An 18,432-nucleotide genomic window follows, 5' to 3' on the forward strand; every position below is an offset into this window, starting at 1 on the left:
CTTAGCAATACCCTAAGCAATTTAGCGAGAGAGACCCTGTCTCAAAATCAAAAGGGGTGGGGATGTGGCTCAGTGTTTAAGCATCCCTGGTACCAAATATATATATTTGGTATGAAACATATAATAGGCCAGGATTGGGTAAACATGTTTCTTCTTAAGACTTTCCATTATGAATGCCGTAGATTGCATTAGGATGTTTCCAAGGAACCCTGCTAAGTGGAGCATCTTGGGGAGCTTGGATTCCAGAGACAACGCTTTGGGAAAGCCTGGTGCAAGCATGACAAGGTCACGGTTGCCCCTCTTTGCTGTGCCCTAAGAGATGGGATGCCCTAGGATTGGCTGGTGAGGGACTACCATGGTTCTGTAAGACAGGGAGTTCCACGGACTTCCCTCTCCGCTCCTCCTTTCCCCAGCTGATCACCTGCACAGGCCTCTGCTGTGACTGTTAGCTATGCATTCATGCGTCTAGTTCTTTATTTCCACCGGCACGTCTGCTCCACGGCAGGTGTGTACATGGGAAGGTTGCTTCCCTCTTACACCTGAGCCCAGCTCTCCGTGCCATGCTCATCAGATACTGGCCCAGTGCTTCTCCATGTGCCAGTGATGACAGGCAATCAAAGCCACCAAGATGGTGCCTGGAAGGGTCCGAGGAGGGGCAGAGAGGTCACGGAGTCTGGTGAGAAGAGACCCTAGGGATTCTCTTTTGTCATGGTCCTGCAGCTGCCTCCGTAAGTGACTGCTGACAGGTCACCAAATTCCTCTACTGCTGAGCCTGTCCCTCTAAAAAGGGAGGATTTGTACCAGATCCAGGATTCTTCTGGCTCTAGAGTTCTCTGACTTCAGACAATGGCCCTGAAGCTCCTTTTTGATTCGTCTCTTTTTCACTTTCAGCTCTTAACCATCGATGACAACTTCTGTGGCCTGGATATGAATGCTCCCCTGGGAGTGTCCGAGATGGTGCGTGGCATCCCGGTCTTCACGGAGGACAGGGACCGCATGACTTCCGTCATTGCCTACGTCTACAAGAATCACTCTCTAGCCTTCGTGGGCACCAAGAGTGGCAAGCTGAAGAAGGTAGGAATGAGGTGCTGCTGGTGGATGATTGTGAAGACAGGCTGCTCCCACGGGATGATATTATCTCATGGTTTCTTACTCCTGTGCGCCTGATGGGCTATAAGACGGGTCTGACGTAGGGAGACAGGCTGCTGGAGGTCAGGATGATTGCCTTTTTTCAATGCCTTTGTCCTTGGTTGTTGTGAGAACCAGGCTGTTGTGAGTGTGTGGTTCACTCTTCCCTAGGAAAGGTTTGAGTGCACGCTTCCTCTATCATTCCAAACAGTGTACTCTGTTCAACTTGGGCTAGTGCCCTGCGGCAAGGGCTTTATTAGGTCTGGGTGGCTGGGGAAGTGGGCAGCCGGGAGGAGGGGGCAGGGCAGGCCTGTTCCTCTTGCTCCAGCCCTTCTGGCTGGTGCATCCATCTGGAATCCATTTAGGGAACAGATGGAGGAACACGCAGACCTGTTAGAGTTGCTAATGGGGCTAAAAGCCAACTTGTGGGACAAGGAGATGTGGAGGCCATGCAACAATAGGAATTGCTTAAGGTGAGGTGGAAATATGGTCCAAGGACCTGGACTGTCCTCCTTGATCCCCAGAAGCTGGCTGGCTCTTGGGGTGTGGGATAATCTTGGCTCGTCAGCAGTGTCGGGAGAGCCCATCCACCCAGGGATGCTCCTTGCTCAGGGTTTTCTATTTCACTGGATTGAAGCTGGCTCCACAGCATGTCTTCCTTGATGGGGTGGGAAGTCTTTCTAAGACTATACGGTCTCCATCTTATATTCTGTTGACTGAGAGTTGTACTTCAGTCCTTTCCTATGACCTTTTGGTGATGGACTTGCCTTGGAATTCTCTGGATGTTGTGTGATTCGGGCTAAGTAAAGAGGCACTGTGTGATGGAGACTGAACCTTGATCCGTACTTTTCTCTTTGCTGTATTTCTGGGCATTGGCTCTGGATGGTCCAGGGGAAATGTTCTGTGCAATATTTAGAAGGTTATTTCTGATCTACCAGCCTACTATGCAACAAACACAGAAATCTTTCTTTCTGTTGAACTCAATACCTTTGTGGCACCATTTGTAGGGTCTGGAATGTGACAGTGTAGAAGGCAAGACGTGTGTGTGAGCGGGGATGTGCATGTGGAGCATCGAGTGGGAAATATCTGGAAAAGAAGGCAGTGTCCACTGCTGGAGGTTCATGGCACACTCTGTGAGGGTGACGAGCAATGTCCTGCCTGTGTGGCACTGCCCAGGAGGACATAATTACCAGACTTTAGGGTCCTGTCATTTGTGTCAAAACCAAAAAACGATTTCCCCATTTGTCTACACATCTTCAAAAATCCTCTTTCATGGGTTCCTGCCTTTTCTGAGAACACAGTAAGTACAACTGAACTTTGTCTTGCTCATGGCTCCTTGTGATGCCTACTCACGTATTGAACTGAGTTTTGTGGAGGCCTGGAGAAGATGCTGGAAGGCGTGGGGGTGATGTCCCCACGCAGCTCCTGGGTGTGACTGTTGCCTTCCTGGTCCTTCCTCCCATCACCTGCAGCTGCTGGGAAACGGGGGCGACTCCAGTGCCTTGGTCCCTCAGTCTGCAGCTTCCGGCTGGCAGTGGGCGGGCAGTCAGCCGCCAGTCTTGCTGCAGTTGTGTCCCGTGAGCCTCCGCGGGCACCGAGGGGAGGAGCGCGAAAGCCACTGAGCAGGCAGGGCTCTGGGGGACACTTCCCTTGGTTGTTCAGGTGGCCGCTTTTGCTGTTATTTGATGGTTTCAGTTGGCTGCAGAAAGTGAACGCTAAATCCCAAAGGTGTTATTGCTGTAATTTGGATCTCAAATTTCCTCCAAAGGACCTGTGTTGAAGGCCTGGTCCCCGGGGGTGTGCTTTGGAATGTGGTGCAACCTTGGGGAGGGGAGCCGATGGGAGGACCTGAGGTCTCTGGAGGCAAGTCTTCCTTGAAGGGGGTCGTGGGACCCTGGTGCCTGCCCTTTTCCTTTTGCTCCCTGGATCTGGTGTAAGCAGTTTTGCTCCACCACAAACTCTGGTCACCATGTACTGCCACCCTGCAGGCCCCAAACAATGGGGCCAACAGAACTTAAACTGGCACTTCCCAAACCATGAGTCAGAAATAAATGGTTTATCCATAAGTTATTTATCTCAGTGTTTTGTTATAGTGGTGGAAAGCTGACTGGTTCTCTTACCATCCCATCCAGCGTCCCTTGACCGTCTTGCCTGCTCCCATGGGGAATAGGCACTATTGAGAATAAATAAATAGGCAACACACTATGGGGGTCTTGGCCCTTCCCTGCAGTGAGCCCAGTCTCAGTGCAATGGAAAAAGTGACATCCTCCATTGACCTCAAAGTCCTATCTGCCAAATTTCCTATTGGCAGCCAGAGGATCATGCAACTCACTGGCAAGACAGAATGAAACCTGGATGAGGATTTATTTATTGTCGTTGTCTGACCTGGCTGGAATACGGTGTCAGTGAAATGAACATAGAAAGTTCAGTGCACATAACCGGCAATCATTGAGGGGGAAAAAACACATGTTTTCAAGTCATGGTTGCACTGTAAACCTGAGAGAGTCACCTTGTAGATGCATGCTGTTGGTCCGAGGGTGGATTGAGGCAGCGGGCAGCTGGCAATGTCCCTTGTCCCTTCCCAGAGAGCTCATGCACAGCACATCCTCAGGAGTGGGGAGGAGGACAGCCCAGGAGTATGGATGAACACTTAGAAACAACCCTCAGAGACTGGCAGGAACAGGTGGCAGGGCCAAGTCACCCCGGGCTGGCATTTCCCATCTTTTCCCTTGGTGGGTTTACATAGTTCTCTTTCAGCCACTTGGGACATTATATTTAATTTCTAGAGCATTGGTGGGGCCGCTGAGGCATAAAATTTGAAAGCCAAGAGCAGAAGGGTCGTGTGGGGGGACCGAGCTGTCGTTCCCCTGGGAAGAGGCGCCATCACGGGGACACACTTTCTGCTCCGTGGGCTCAGACTGGCAGCCTCTTTAATGGTTCTGCTCAAGCCCAGCAACTGCTTCTGCCAGCTCAGCACAGCTGGCCCAGGGGACAGTCAGAGTGGGAAAGGAAGGCTGGGCCACGGTGCCTGTTGTTTGAAATAATAAAAAGCAAAAGTGGCCCGTTTATTTATTTTTCCTAAACAATAAAATGTTCCACCGCCCCAGCTCTCTGGGTGCCCCACCCCTTTCCTTGTGATATCTGACTTGCTTTCCCCCTGAGCTTAACCATAGCCACCCTTTGGGCCAAGGCCCAGCCATGACAAACTTGGGGCTGCGGGAGGATTTTGCAGCAAGTTTTGTGAGCGACCGAGATCAGGGGGTGAGAATAATGGAAATCATACGGTAGCCGTAATTACAGAGTTGGTGTCCCTGAGCCCTGTAATAATCTCCTGTGTGCATCGAGGGCCTTTCAGAGTTCTTTGCAGCATGACAAGGGACTCAAAGTGGGCAGGGTGGGCAGAAAGGAGGCTGGGGGTTTACTGAGAATAAGGAAGTTTGGCTCTGGGTTTTTAGGGACCCAGGGGCTAGACTGTAGCTATCCATAGGCTGCCCTCAAAATTACTGACTTTTCATTGTGTTTGAAAGGTGTGAGTCCCAGTCATTTGCAACCTTGCCTTTGATGACCGTAATTTCACTCCTCAAGTGCACACATCACATGAGGCAAGGGGAAAGGAGGTGAGGAAAGTGCCAATTTGGATGTCTTTGATGTTTTCTGATGTGAGTGTGTGTGTTATAGACAGCATTGGCAGCCTTTTCCCACAGTGAGCGTTAAAGGTGTGTGCTCTTAAGAAATACAGCACGGAAACGTTACACTCATTAGGAGGTACCTAGGAACTTAGAAATAATCCACAGACTGTTAAAATTTCAGCCACAGGTGAAAATCATAAGGGAAACACCATCTTGACTTGCCTTGGGGTGACCACCCAAATCTGAAAGCCTTTGACCCAAGTTGGGGTAATCAGGTCAGTGTGCTCTCAGAAAGACAAGATTCCTTTGCTTAAATATTTCTGCAGAAATCCTCGCTGCATCTTGCTTCCTCTCGCTAAGTGATCATATTTTATGGCGGCTGCTCAGCAGTGAATTACTGCCTGAAGTTAGCGGGAGAGACTAACGTTCATTGTGAACCAAAACATCATAAACTTCCACTTGAGGTGTGATTGCTTCTTTCGTTTTGTGATTGCGTCTTTCCCGGATGTTTTTGCTGGGCTGAACGGCTCGTGCTTACAGGGTGGAGCTCTGGATCTGGTTAGGCAGAGCTCTGGTGCTCTTGCTGTAAGCATGCATGCTTCCGGCCAGACCAGCCTCTCTGGCTGAGAACTGCATGTGCGTCCACCTGCAGAGTCAATAGCAGCATAAAACACACAAAAAATCACTTTTATTGGCAATTGTCATGCAGATTAATTTAATTATCCTAATTTTTTATCCCTTGAATGTGTTTTAAAATCGATTTGCGCGTGTTCCCTAGGCTCTCTGAGTCCAGGAGGGAAATTAGCCAGAAGCAGAGTTGTGCAGACAGACAGCTTGGAGCTGCTGTCCTTCTCCTCTGTGTGCGTGTTTTCAGTCCTTGAGTCTCAAAGCAATAGCAGACCCGAGGTTCCAGCCGCTGCTCTGCCAGTTTCTAGATACACCCAGGAATTCTTTGTAAAACTCCTCTGGAAATATGAATCCACTTTAAAAATAAATTCATGCCATGTAAAGCTCCGTAGATGGGTGAAAAGATCAGGAAAGAAATGGAGGCCCCGTGTTAGATCTCCACATTGACTGGAAACCTGTGGGTTTGTATAGTTGATCCACGTGTGGTCGGTCTGCTCTGCCGCAGGAGGTGCTTCTCAAACCTGAGCGCCTCAAGTTTACATGTGGTTAGGCACGAGCAGGAAGGAACAGAAAGGAACAGACGGCCCTTGCGTCATTAGTCTGCCCATCCTGGGGATCTAAAACTGGCCCTTCAGGACAGTTTTGCCTTGTGCCCACCTGTCTGCTCCTCCTGTGCCTTCCTCTTGTCTCGTCCCAATCTCCTCTGCTGTGTTATATACTTTTCCCCTTGTTATGCCAATGAGGAGAGCAACAAAGCTGGGTACTGTCCCCCTGGACTAATTTTATGCTCTTGAACACAGTAAGCCCTTACTTAACCATCCTTTTAACATGTTGCCCCACCAGCCCAATCCTCTCCCCCTTTCCTTTTTCTCACGACTCTGCCCACGGGCCCCCCTACCTTCCCCACACATCTCTGGGGGGAATCTCAAGTGTCCACTCAGCACTGACCCAAACAAGTGTGGGGAGGTGTCCTTAGCATGGTCTCTGCCCTCTCCAGGCTCCAATCTGATGGCTGAGCACCCACACCTTCTCTTCCCACTTCCCCTTGAGGCCCAGGTTGCCATCCCCAGCAAACACGACTTCAAGGGCTCTTGTCATCCTCTCTTCCAAATGATCATTGCGACTGCATGTGATTTAAAGAGATCATTTGAAATGAGCTTTGTCAATTCAAGATTTATTGATACATGTGCCACTTTTTGGAATCATATGTGTGTGTGTGTGGATATTCATTTGTATAGAAAGATTCTGATCGTAAATTAAAATGCAAAGACATTAAAATTGAAGAAAGTGCCGCAGAAACGCCCCAAATCATAGAGCGCTTTCCATCAGCTGATACACAAATGTCAGACGCGCCGGAGGAATTTATCCAGTGACACATGCAATTGAAGTAAAATATTGTACTTTACAAGAACATATCATTAGAATGAAAACTAGCAGCATATCAGGAGCCTGGCCATGTAACCAAGACAACAAAGAGATGAGTGACATGGTGTGCAGAGGAGGGGGGTGGGAGGCAGAAAGCAAAGGACAGGTGGGCCCCAGCTGTAGAGGTCCCTTACTGCTGGGCTCATCCCTGCTACACCCTGGATGGGAGGGAATAGGGTCTGGATGTCAGTAGCGTGAAGGTTCTCATCGAGGAGAGACCCAAGGGAGGGTTTCGTTACCAGAAATTGCCAAGACTTCTGTGGCTACTTTGATGGGGAAAGTGGTGGCAGCTGGACTGATTTACAGTCCACCATTAATGCTCTGATTGGGGGTCCACTTAGAGTTCTCACTTGTTTTTAGGGACTTTGGTGAAGGTGGCCACTGGGCTGCTTCTCAGTGGTGTCTTCCTCTAGCAGCTCTGGCTTCTTGTAGAAACCTCCCTGGTGACGTTTTGTGCTCCGTCAAGTCTCTCGCATCCATTTCATACCTTCTGTCCTGGCCCAGGTGACACAGGGGAATGGTATCTATTGCTGTGCAGCAAACTGCCCAGACATATCACCATATGCCTTTGTGGGTCAGGAATACTGGCATGCTTAGCTGGATCCTCACAGGCTGTGGTCAAGTGTTGGGTTGGGCTGCAGTCAGCCCAAGAATCAGGCCAACGTGGTGTGGGTCACTTGTGTGGCTGTTGGCCAGCCTCAGGTCCTCACAGAGAGGAGGCCAGTTCTTTGCCATCAAGATTGCTCACACCCCAACAAAACAGGGCACTGGCTTCTCGAGAGCAAGAGGAAAGAGAGAAAATGAGAGGGGGCGAGCAAGAAGAAGGCCATCATCTTTTTGAAAGCTGATCCTAGAAGTGACATGTCAGTGCTTTTGTTGTACTCTGGGTGTTAGAAGCCACCATTTGGCCTGGCTCACGTCCAGGAGGAAGGAACTCCACAAGGGCGTGAATACCAGGAAGTGGGGCCCCTGGGGCCTTGTAGTGGCTCCTACCACTTAGGGCTTTGTATCCGGGCCATGGAAGGTGCCTGGACCATTGCTTTTAGTGCTCTAGAGATGGCACAGCCTTGCTTGGAATGATAGTGGCCCAGGCACATCTTCTGGCTTCCCAAGGTTCTGATTGTGCAGCTGTATTAGAGAATTGGGGGCTGAGCAGGAGTCACCCCATCCTTAGGAAGGAGTGCAGCTCTGGTGGGCCATACCCAGGGCTCTGATCATCAGGGAAAGGGTGGTGCTTGGTGAAGGGAGAGGAGAGAGAATTGGCCTTCAAATCAGTGGCTGTGTGTGGCCACAGAGAGTGCAGCCTCCTGACATGGGCTACAGCGGGGGTCTCCGGCTCCTTAGGGAGAGTCGCTTTGGGCTGACTGGGGCTGGTGGGAAAGAGAATTGGGAAAGAGAATGGGGGAAGGTCACTTAGGTACTTTGGATCCCGCGGAGGTACCAGGCACTGTTCCAGGACTCTGTGCACATTACACACCTCCTCTTATGTCATCCTCTGTGTTTCTTTTTGGGGTAAATCTGAAAACCTCTGTTTTGCCCATGATAAAAGGGACAGGCTGAGTTCCCTGAGGTCATATATTTTAATGGAAGGTCTACCCTTTGCTGATTTACATAGTAACATATGGACTTTACCTGAGGCCTTCCTCTGTCCCTGGAGGTAAGTCTTGCCTCTAGGACTGTGAGAGGAGATGGTCACCTGGCCGCCTCCTGTACGTGGCCAGCCTGGCTGTTGGCCAGAACCTTCCTTTCATTCCCTCAGGCCTGCCCTGTCTCTGCGTCTCTGTGTTGGTGCTTGGGGAGCCGTAGCTAATTTTCCTGTCTCTGGATGCTCACTTATTTAATCCATCCTACAAAGAATGGCAGATTCATCTTCCAGATGCAGCTCAAATCCTCTTACTCTCATAGTTAGGAAAAACAAAACAAAACTCACCTCATCCCGCCTGTCCAGCCCTGCTGCCCAGAGCCTGGTCTGTGTGAACTGCTGCACCGAGGACGTGGGGCCCCCAGTGTCAGCTGTGGCCTTTGTATTGTGAGTACTCAAGAGCCTTGTTAAATTTAAACACCGAGGAGGAGGCTCCCACCTGAGAGGCAGCAGGATTCCCACCTCCGCAGCTGCCTATATGGCTGCTCCAGGCCCAGCCTCCCTGCACGGCCAGGTCCCCTTCAGCACAGTGGGCACCCAGCTGGGATCCTGCAGCGGGTGGGGGGTCTGTGGGGAGGTGGAAGATTCTCTGGAAAGCAGACACACTGTGCTCCTCCACCTACCCCTGACCTGTGGCCAGGGACACTTGCTGTGTGCCGAGCTCTCCCGTGAACAGTCTCACCCAGCAGCTGTGCAACTGTGGGTTCTGGATTTGCCTTCCTGTTGCCCGGCATCCGGGTCTCTGCCTTTACTTGTTTGGAAGATGGCTGCTTGTGCTTGGTCACAGCCCCTCCAGCTCTGCAGGCCCTCTGGAGCAGAGCTGGGTCACAGTGGATCTGTGTGGCTCATGGTTATCACGCGCCCTCTCACCACCCAAGGATCCAACCTTCTCTTTCTTTCTAAACTCCCAGCCTTAACTTGAGCTTCTGGGCTCTCCTCTCCACCCCTGTCCTCTGTCCTCACCGTTTCCCTCCCAGCCCTCGCTGTGTTCTCCTTGCCAGTGTGTCACGTTGTACCAAAGATCCCTTCACACACACTATCTTGACCAATTTGCCCAGGATGACCATGGGTGAAGGAATGCCTGAGGCGCTGCTATCCACAGTGTCTGCCTCAATGTGGAAAGTTGAGTCTCCTTTTAAAAGGGTACAGAGGATGCATAAGGAGCAACACCCTGTCCCCCAAGCCACCCCTGATGTCCCTTGCTGGGACATGATCTCTGTTGCTCAGTCTGGAGCCTAAGGCTCACGTCCTGTGTTATAAAAATAGCTGGGTGGAGACTCAGGTCTATGTCACTCACCTGCTGTGGCCTGTTGGTGCCCTTAGAATAAGTAGCCAAAGACTGGGTGCCTCACCTGGTCCTAGGTTTTCTGTTGGGACCTCTTTTGAGTCACTTTCCAGAATATTCTTTTCCTAGAAAGGGTTTCTGGGGCATTGGGATAAAAGGTGGGAAAGAAAAGTCATAGATTGTGTTTCTCCTGAACTGCTCCCACTTGCCTGCCCACCCAGATGTGAGCATGCAGGGGTGGAAGGTGTCCTGGGATCACTGCACTTGAGGGGCTACAGTGGCTCTGAAGTCACCTTAGGACTTGCTGTCATCATTGTGTCCAAAACTTAAACTCAATTCTACTGCTTTCCAGGACTTCCCGTGGGAATCTCAGGCACCATTTGTGATTTCAGCTCCTGGCAGGATGACATCCAAGATTATACAGGAATCTTATCCATGTGTGGATTTTGATAATAGTGAAGGTGATTAGTTATCTTTGGTCCATTTTGAAAGATCTATAAGTTGATGACGCCTTTAACTTATCTTTCTGGTAATTTACCAATATCTACTCCAGTGATAATTTGGTTCTCTGCTTTTTGTCCGACCTTCCCCCTGCTGAAAAAGCATAGCATGTATCCATTATTTTCTATCAGGATTCTTCTACTACATCTTCTCACGGTGGGCAGACAGATTTTTTGAAAGGTTGCATGTGATTATAACCATATTTGATGTATCAGGTTAGCAGAATATCTTAATGGATCTTTATGATCACAGTAGTTCTGGGTCTTCCCTTGGACACACCAGACTTGGAAAAGGAAGATACACTTTAAACCTCACTTAGAAAATGAGTCTTTCTTAGATCCAATGAAGTTTAATGAGGCAGGATGGGCTTCGGTCCTGGGTGGACCTGAACTTCCATATTGTTTGCTGACAGTGCCCTCAACCAGGTGGAGCCAGTGTGGCAGTTGGGGACATTAGACCACCCATAATGGGGGCAGGCCATGGCCTTAGGGATGCTGACAGTACTGTCTGCTTCTCTGCTTCAACTAGGCCCTAGGCTTCTTTGGCTAATGAAAAGGTCGTGAGCTTTTGGGTAAGGTATGCGAGTTTATTGATGGAAACCAATGAACTTTTTCTAAATTGAGGAATTCCTTCCTAAAATAAATAGCCTTATAATGTATCAATGTTATCAATTTGATTTTTTATTTAATCACTTATTAATACCAGAAATTATGGGCAATAGGTGGTTTTAACATACGTAGCTGAGATTTTTTTTCTAAAAAAAATAGGCTTAATTTCTTCACATGAAAAATACAATTCATCAATATAGCTGATCTTTTTCTTCCAGTGTGTTTAAACTTTTCCCCAAATAGACCAAAGGTGCCCTATAGTACTACCCTGAGGGTAACGATTGCTGAATAAAAATATATTTGAAGACTGATCATGGGGACTTAGGGTCTCACAGTGTGTGTGTGTGTGTGTGTATGTGTGTGTGTGTGTGTGTGTGTGTGTGTGGTGGTAGGGTATCAGCTAGCTTCGGTTAAGTTGTATTGCAGTAACAAATAACCCCCAAATTTAAGTGTCTGGCAACAACAGAAATTATTTCTAACTTGTGTTCACATGAGCTCTGGGTTGGCAGCAGTGGCACTCTATGTCCTTTAACGGGGGAAGATGTCAAAGGGCAGCCCCTCTCTGGGACATGCCAATCTCATTGCAAGAGGGAGAAGCGAGGTGGAAGAACCCCATCATGGCTACTAAAGCTGCTGCTCTAAGGTGGTGCATGTCATTGCCACTCCATTTCAGTGGCCCAGCCAAAGTGATTGGTGGAGGAGAGCAACCCTGCCCAGGAAGAGCCTTCTATACATGTGTGTGGGGAAGGTGGGAGGTGAGGGCAGAAAGTATTTCAATACAGTTTGTCATAAGCATTGTTATTGCAAACGTCAACCAAAAATTGCCTCCTAGGTCATTTCTAATGTGCTAGGTGTTTCTTATCTTAAATTTCTCATAATCTCTCCTTGCTTAATGTTGAAGAAGAACATGCCCAAAAGGTAGGACGTGACAGATTTTATGTAATCAACCCCAGACATAGTGTTAAAGATTTTTTTTAGAAAATAAAACCTCTCTCATATGGTTTTCTTGTGATTTACTTTTTTTTCTCCTAAAACTGAAACTAATTGTTCATTCATTCTTCCATTAGTCAGGCTCTGGATGTTTGTATCACCCCAAATTTAGTTTTTCCTTGTGAGTGAGGGCACTTTTCTACTTAAATACAATGATTAGATTGTGCTCAGCAGATGTCTCTGAGATAATTAAATTATCCAAATTTATTGAATCCTTTCTTTTACCTACAATTAGATAGAGCCTTGCAAATTAATTTTCTCTCAGCAATTGAACTTCCAAAGATTCTCCCACTTTCCCCCTGAAATTACTTTGCTGACCATGAATTCCAAAAATTCACTCTGGACACAGGCAGGACATTACCCTTTGAACTCAGTTTCTGAGGGCTGGAACCCACAGCAGGCCCTGACTCTAGACCAGCTCCTAGTCAGTCTTCTCCCCCAGCTAGCTTTTCTCTGGAAAAGGCAAGAGACAGGCAGAGTTGACATGCTGAGTGGAGGAAACCCTCCTACAGGTTGCTTGAAAAACATTGATTTTTTAGTCCTTAATCTCATTTTGTGAATTGCTGTGTTTTTGGCCAACATTTTTAAAATTTGCATCCTGTTGTTGATGCATGAGGAAACATCGAACATCCATAACTCGGCAACATGATACAGATGTTCATGGTTGAGCTAGTAGAAGCAATGTGAGGGCCCTGGCAACACAGAAAGCTCACAGGGGACTGCCCAGTTGCAGTTATGCTGGGAGGGGCCCTCTGATTCTCTCCAAGCTCCTCACCTTCTATTTTCAGGGAGATGAATACATACTTCAACATGCGTGGCTGTGTGTACCTCTCTGCCACATTCACAGTCAGAAACACGCACAAGTTCCTGATTCACACACATACCTATATTTACCCAGCACAACCACGCCTCCCCCATCCCCCATGCACCGTTAAGAGCCTGCAGACCTTCTCTTTGCAACTTGAGCGTGGTCCCCCTTGGACTCCGCCCCCTTAGATGGAGCCACTGTACCATCTTGTGCTCTCTGGGACATTTGCAACATGCCATCTAATCAGTTTACCTCTGACTTACCCACTTTGGCCTCGAGATGATGACAGAGTACAGCTATTTAGCTGTCAAATGCTCTGACTCTTGCCCAGATGGACAATGCCTCCAATATCAGAGTGGTCTCTGTTTCCCCCGCGGGTGGGGGTAATGGGCCTCCCAGTTGCTTTTTAAAGCGCTTCTTGCATCTGCCTTTCATGTTAATGCCTCTTGCTTGCTGACCTTGCTTCCTGGCAGCCCGCCTAAGTGTGATTCCCATAATTAGCTTAGTGATAATTTAATCTCTGCTTTATATTTGATTGTTTTTGAGGGACTTGGGTCTGGGGATGGGGGAAAGGGACCTTTGCTCCTTTCTGACCTTTGCTTTTGAATGAACTCTTTCTCTGTCCAGGGTCAGAGGCAGAAGGATGTAATAGGGTTGTTGGAGGGGGTGGGGGACGCAGCAACAGAGAGGTAGGCTGCTTCATGGAAAGGTTTGGGGCAGGAAGCTGGAAAGAACTCATCTCTTTCTCTCTGTTGATCCCTGTCTTTAGGGGTTTTCCTTTCTCTGTCCTTATTTCTCCCCAAAAGTATGAAGGCATATGGGTGTGGGCACACGGGATTTAAGATGCTCAAGGAGGGGCATCTTCATACTAGGAAATAACATACTTCCTCCAGTGGTCATGGCAACCATGTATCAAGCCCAAGGAAGCTGAGGAAGAGCCAGCAGAGCCACTAAATTCCACTCTGCTGCCTCCCATGACTACTCCTAGGCACCCCAGCCTGTCCAAGCTTCTGCTTGGGAGTGCATCTGGGCCCAATCATGCTCCTGAACTATTTCCAGCCAGACCTGGGTGTTGAGTAAAATGTTGGAACTGACAGTGGGGAGATCTCACCTTTGGTTCTGGCTGCACTTCTGATATTGGACAAACGGAGCAGATTCACGTACGCACCCTCCATCTCTCTTCCGAATGAGCTGAGTGCCACAGGCCTGCACACCTGCGGAGCCATCTTTCCTACAGCAGGAGGACAAAAGTAATAAAGATTCACAAGATAGCAAGAATCCATGTGGCTTTGTGGGTTCAGTAGACTTCTGTGGAGCATCTCCAAACTCTGTGGACGTAAACGGCCATGCATGTGAACCCAGGCACGGTAGGCAAGCAGAAGGTAGGTCTCCAGAGGTTGTGTGTCTCCAGGGGCAAATGATGCCCTCACCAGCCCTTTTGGGAATGAAAGTGTATGTGTGTGTGTGTGTGTGTGTGTGTGTGTGTGTGCGCGCGCATGCACACATGTGTGTTCTCAGTCTCTTTGCAAGAACTGCAGAGAGACAGGATGTCTGCTCGCTGAGCCCCTGTGGCACAGGAGGCGCTGTGTCTGGAGGAACTGCCTGGGAGAAAGAGGGTGGGACAGGCGGGGCATGTGCAGCACTGAAAATCCTAGGCTCCTTCCTACTGCTTCCTGCAGCCTGGAAATAAGGTCTTTGATATATGAGCTGAATCTTAATTAAAAGAACAGGAAAAAATATCTCATTTGGCCCCTAAGGATGATGGTACACAATCCCAACTAGTTCTGTTTCTTTCTAAATGACAGTGCTACAAGTGGTTTGTGCATATTCGTGTGTGATGTGACCTCGGCCCAGTGCACCTTGCCTCCACCCCCGGGGCCCTTCCGCAGGCCTGATTGTCCCTTCTAGGTGTTCATCCCTCACCCCGTAGGCTTGCAACTTTTCCTGAAATCTTTGCCTGAAGAGATGCTGTCAGTTCTAAGGCACTTGGACGTGGCTTACGTGAACTACAACAATGTCTGTGCTGTCCTTGGCAGAAGGGGTTTTATTTTGGTGGGTACCCCAAGTTCTCTACATGTTTTGATTTCTCTGATAGCCCCTCACGATGTTCCCTGGGCGCTTCCCAGGACAGAACTGATCAGACTCACAGCCCTTGTTCTCAGGAGTTGATGTCCTCTAATAGGACTGAAACTGACATGGGAGTGGCCTCCGGTGCACTTGAACGTACACTTGGCCTTTTTGATGTGACAACATTTATTCACCGTCACTTCCCGTCACCATTAGCTGTGTGGTCCTGACCTCTTTCCGGTGGGCTCTACCTTCTGGATGTACCTATGCTTATTTGACATTTAGAAATAGGGTTCTTTCTCTCTGAGAGTGTCAAGTCCATTCTTTTTAGTTATTTTCACACCATCCTCCATCAGATTCCTGGGGTGCTGTCCACTGGATGCAGAAGCAGGAGCCAGGGCTCCTCATCTCAGCCCAAGGACCTGCCCAGCACTGCCCTCCTGTGACTGCTTTTGGGCAGCATTAGAGAAGCCCTGTGGCCTCTTTGCTCCAGGGGTACAAAGGAAGCATCTGAGACACACTGATCAACCTCAGGGGAACTGACCAGCACAGGTCAACAGCTAAGAAAGCTGATCACGCACTGTGGACCCACAGGGACGTGGAACCAGTGGCAGGACTTGGGGTTTATGCTTGGTGACAAATTCTCACTAACTCACTGCAAAGGACAAGTGCAGTTGTCCCCCTCTGCAGGGCTTTGGTCTTATTGGCAGTAAACAATGGAGGGAATGTGCTCCAGCCTTGTCCTCACTTCTGCCTGCTGCTTGTGTTATAAATACCCTGCCACATAATGTCCTAAAGAGGGCACGGGGGAGACGCACAGGGACACAGGCCATCGCTCCACAATAGGGATGCCTGGCACCGAGCACCACTCACCACTCATCTCGAACTCCGCAGGATGTTTTCTGTAGCCTCATCCTGAGGCTGCACCTCCTTGAGCCTAGGGTTCTAGGGGGTCCCAGGGAGACAGGGAGGCCATGCCCTGGGACCCTCAGTCTGCCACCGTTGTCTACACCCACTCCTACTCCTTACTGGGGAGCTGAAGGAAGGGCCCTATGCCTGCCCCCTCTGTTAGGGGCCAGCAGTGACATGAACTGGCTAACTTGTCCAGCTGATGTTTTCCTGATCACTCTGAGGCCCTGGGGCTGTTCTGCAAGATGAGATCATCTGTGCTAAATTTGTCTCTGCTGACAGCCCGGAACTGGGTTCCAGGGCCCCTGGCAGGCTTGGGAGGTAGTCAGCTGGGGTGTATCCCACATGCTGCTTGGTCCCTGTCATTGTCTCTGATGCCTGTTGAGAGGGGCTTCCTTCTTCCTTAGTTGTCACCTCTCTCTGGTCAACCCCCTCTCTCCAACACACCGCCACCACCACCTCTGGGTTCCTTGTTCCAAATTTTGCTTTTCTGCCACTGCCCCAGCCTGGCCTTGGCAAATTAAAAGGCTAGCAAAAAATCCAGGATAAGGGATATGGGGTTGGGGAGTCAGAAAGGTGATTGTGATAGGTAGGTGTGAGAAATCTGGCAAAGAGGTAATTGCTGCGCTTGTACAACTGACCAGAGCAAACTGAGAAATAAGAAGGATCTAGCAAAGAAACTATTTCTGAGCAACGAAAAATCTGGATCTGCATGCTGGAAGACCTTTCTGAGCTCCAAGAAAAATAAGTGAAAATATGGAAAAAGTTATCAAAAAGCAAGTACACAGGAAAGCGAAGTGAGTTTGATGAGGAAGAATGATCAGGCTGGCCTCAGACTTCTCAGGTTTCTGGGAGATAATGGGACAAGGTCCCAAGCAAATGTCCCCAAGTGTTTTCTGCTGAATACAAGTGCCAAGAAATTCCGTATTAGAAAAAGTGCTTTTTTTTCCCCTGTAGTTTGATCAAACAAGTTCATGCTGCAGGTATTTCCCTGGTTTGTAGTTAGTTCAACAAAGCACATTTAATGTATTTAAAAATCCTGAAAAACAAACAGAGGGGCAGGGTGGAGAATGTGCCTGGTCAAGGCGAGATGGGGCATAGCGTGTCCTGGTCCCGTCTTGACGTAGGCGGTCATTCCGCATCTAACTCTAGTGGCTGTTTTATGCAAGTGCACATCTGGGACAGTGGGAGAGGTTGGGGACCGGAGTTGAGGAGCTCTGCTCCTTCTCACACTCCGAGGCATCTGTTGTCTGTCATTTTGACAAATGAGTTTGTGTCCCAAAGGAATTAGTGACGAGAACTGGCAGTCCCATTGAAGAACCAAGCCATTTGCAAATGGAGGGGACACGAAGCTGCTGTCCTGGCAAAGGGGGCTGGGGAGGAGCCTGGGCCGAGGAGGTCATCCTCAGAAGTCCCACGAGAGGCAGAAGAGCTTCCCTGTGGGGAGCACCCTGCCAGTGGCACCTGTAGGAAGTCAAGGCACAAAGGGAGGGGGAGGGGAACTCCTTGCCAGGGGCCAGCAGGAATAGGAATCCGTTTTCCACGGCTGCTGTTACAAATCTCTGTGAACTGCTGACTTAAAACCTACTCTCTTACAGTCTGTAGGTCAGAAGCCTCATGCGCTCACTGGGCTAAAACCAAGGAGGCAACAGGGCTTCGTTCCTTCCCAGAACGTCTAGGGAGAATCTGTTCCCCTGGTCTTTGCTACTTTTCTGAGGTCACCCATATTCTCCAGCCATGGCCCTCTTGATCCATCTGTAGAGCCAGCAATGCTGTGTCTCTGTGACGTTCTTCCATTGTCACGTCTCCCTCTCACCACAGCTAAGAAAGGGTCTTTGCTTTCAAAGATGCCTTTTAATGGGATTAGAGTGGGCCCACCTGGATGATCCAGGACAATCTCCCCATTTCAAGGTCCTTAACTTCACGATACCTGCAGAGTCCTGTTTGCCGTGTTAGGTAACCTGATCACAGCTTTTGGGGATTGGGATGTGGCCATCTTGGGAGGGAGGCATGATTCTTCCTACTATCAGCAGAGATTCCTCTAAAATATCTGCAAAACACTGGGGGAAAGGTGAGAGGCTAGAAAATTGAGGGACCACATAGGGCCAATGGGAGGCCCATGTCCAAAAAGAAGATGGGAAAGTTTTTTTTGTTGTTTGTTTGGCCAAGATTAAAAATGCCAGCGAACTGTTGCTGTGACTCCTAACTGGAGTACTTCAGGTCCTCAGATTCAAGTCAGATGGGGTGAGGGTGGTCCCCAGGCTTCTGAGCCCAGTAAGTCATGCTGATGAAAACCCAGCGTTTAGCTTTCCATCTTGGACACTGAACAAGAGGGCCCCTCTGTAAACTTCTCAGTTTCACTGACTTTATTGGAGGCTTCATTATATACAGGATCATTTTCCCTTCACTGTCTTAGTTTGATGAAGCAGAAAAGCCTCTGCGTGTGGAGTCCCTGAAGCCCGGGAGGAAGATCTGGGGCAGAAACTGTCAGCCCAGGGAGCCAAATGTGACAGCTGTAAAGAGCGTCCCCATCCCCCAAGGGGGCCACCTTTGACCTCGGTTATTTACTGGTTAAGGGAAACCGTGAGTTGCCTTGCTCGTGTCTGGGTGCCCTGTTTTCATCTTCTTCCTGTAACTCCCTGGCCCCGCTGCCATCTTCTATTAACATTTACTGTTGAGCAGGATAGGATCTGAGGCGGTGAGAGATGACCAAATAAGGGGGAAAGTGGTCCTTCCATTCTTGGAGACTCAAGGTTAAATGGAGCAAATCAGGATGGACTAACACATTTGAGATCCCGCGGGGATTTATTGGA

General features: G+C 49.2%; 1 protein-coding gene across 4 annotated transcripts in view; it reads left to right on the top strand.

Annotated features, from left to right (window-relative positions):
• The window catches only part of Plxna4 (plexin A4), a 427,134-nt gene that overhangs the window by 86,853 nt on the left and 321,849 nt on the right, over positions 1-18,432 (top strand). For all 4 annotated transcript variants that reach the window (XM_048786917.1, XM_048786920.1, XM_048786919.1 and 1 more), the window contains one exon: positions 892-1,074. In XM_048786917.1, the coding sequence (XP_048642874.1) occupies positions 892-1,074 (183 nt within the window). The remainder of the gene's footprint in view (positions 1-891; positions 1,075-18,432) is intronic.

This window comes from Marmota marmota, unplaced genomic scaffold (assembly GCF_001458135.2).
Source record: "Marmota marmota marmota unplaced genomic scaffold, marMar, whole genome shotgun sequence".
Taxonomy (NCBI): Eukaryota; Metazoa; Chordata; class Mammalia; order Rodentia; family Sciuridae; genus Marmota; species Marmota marmota.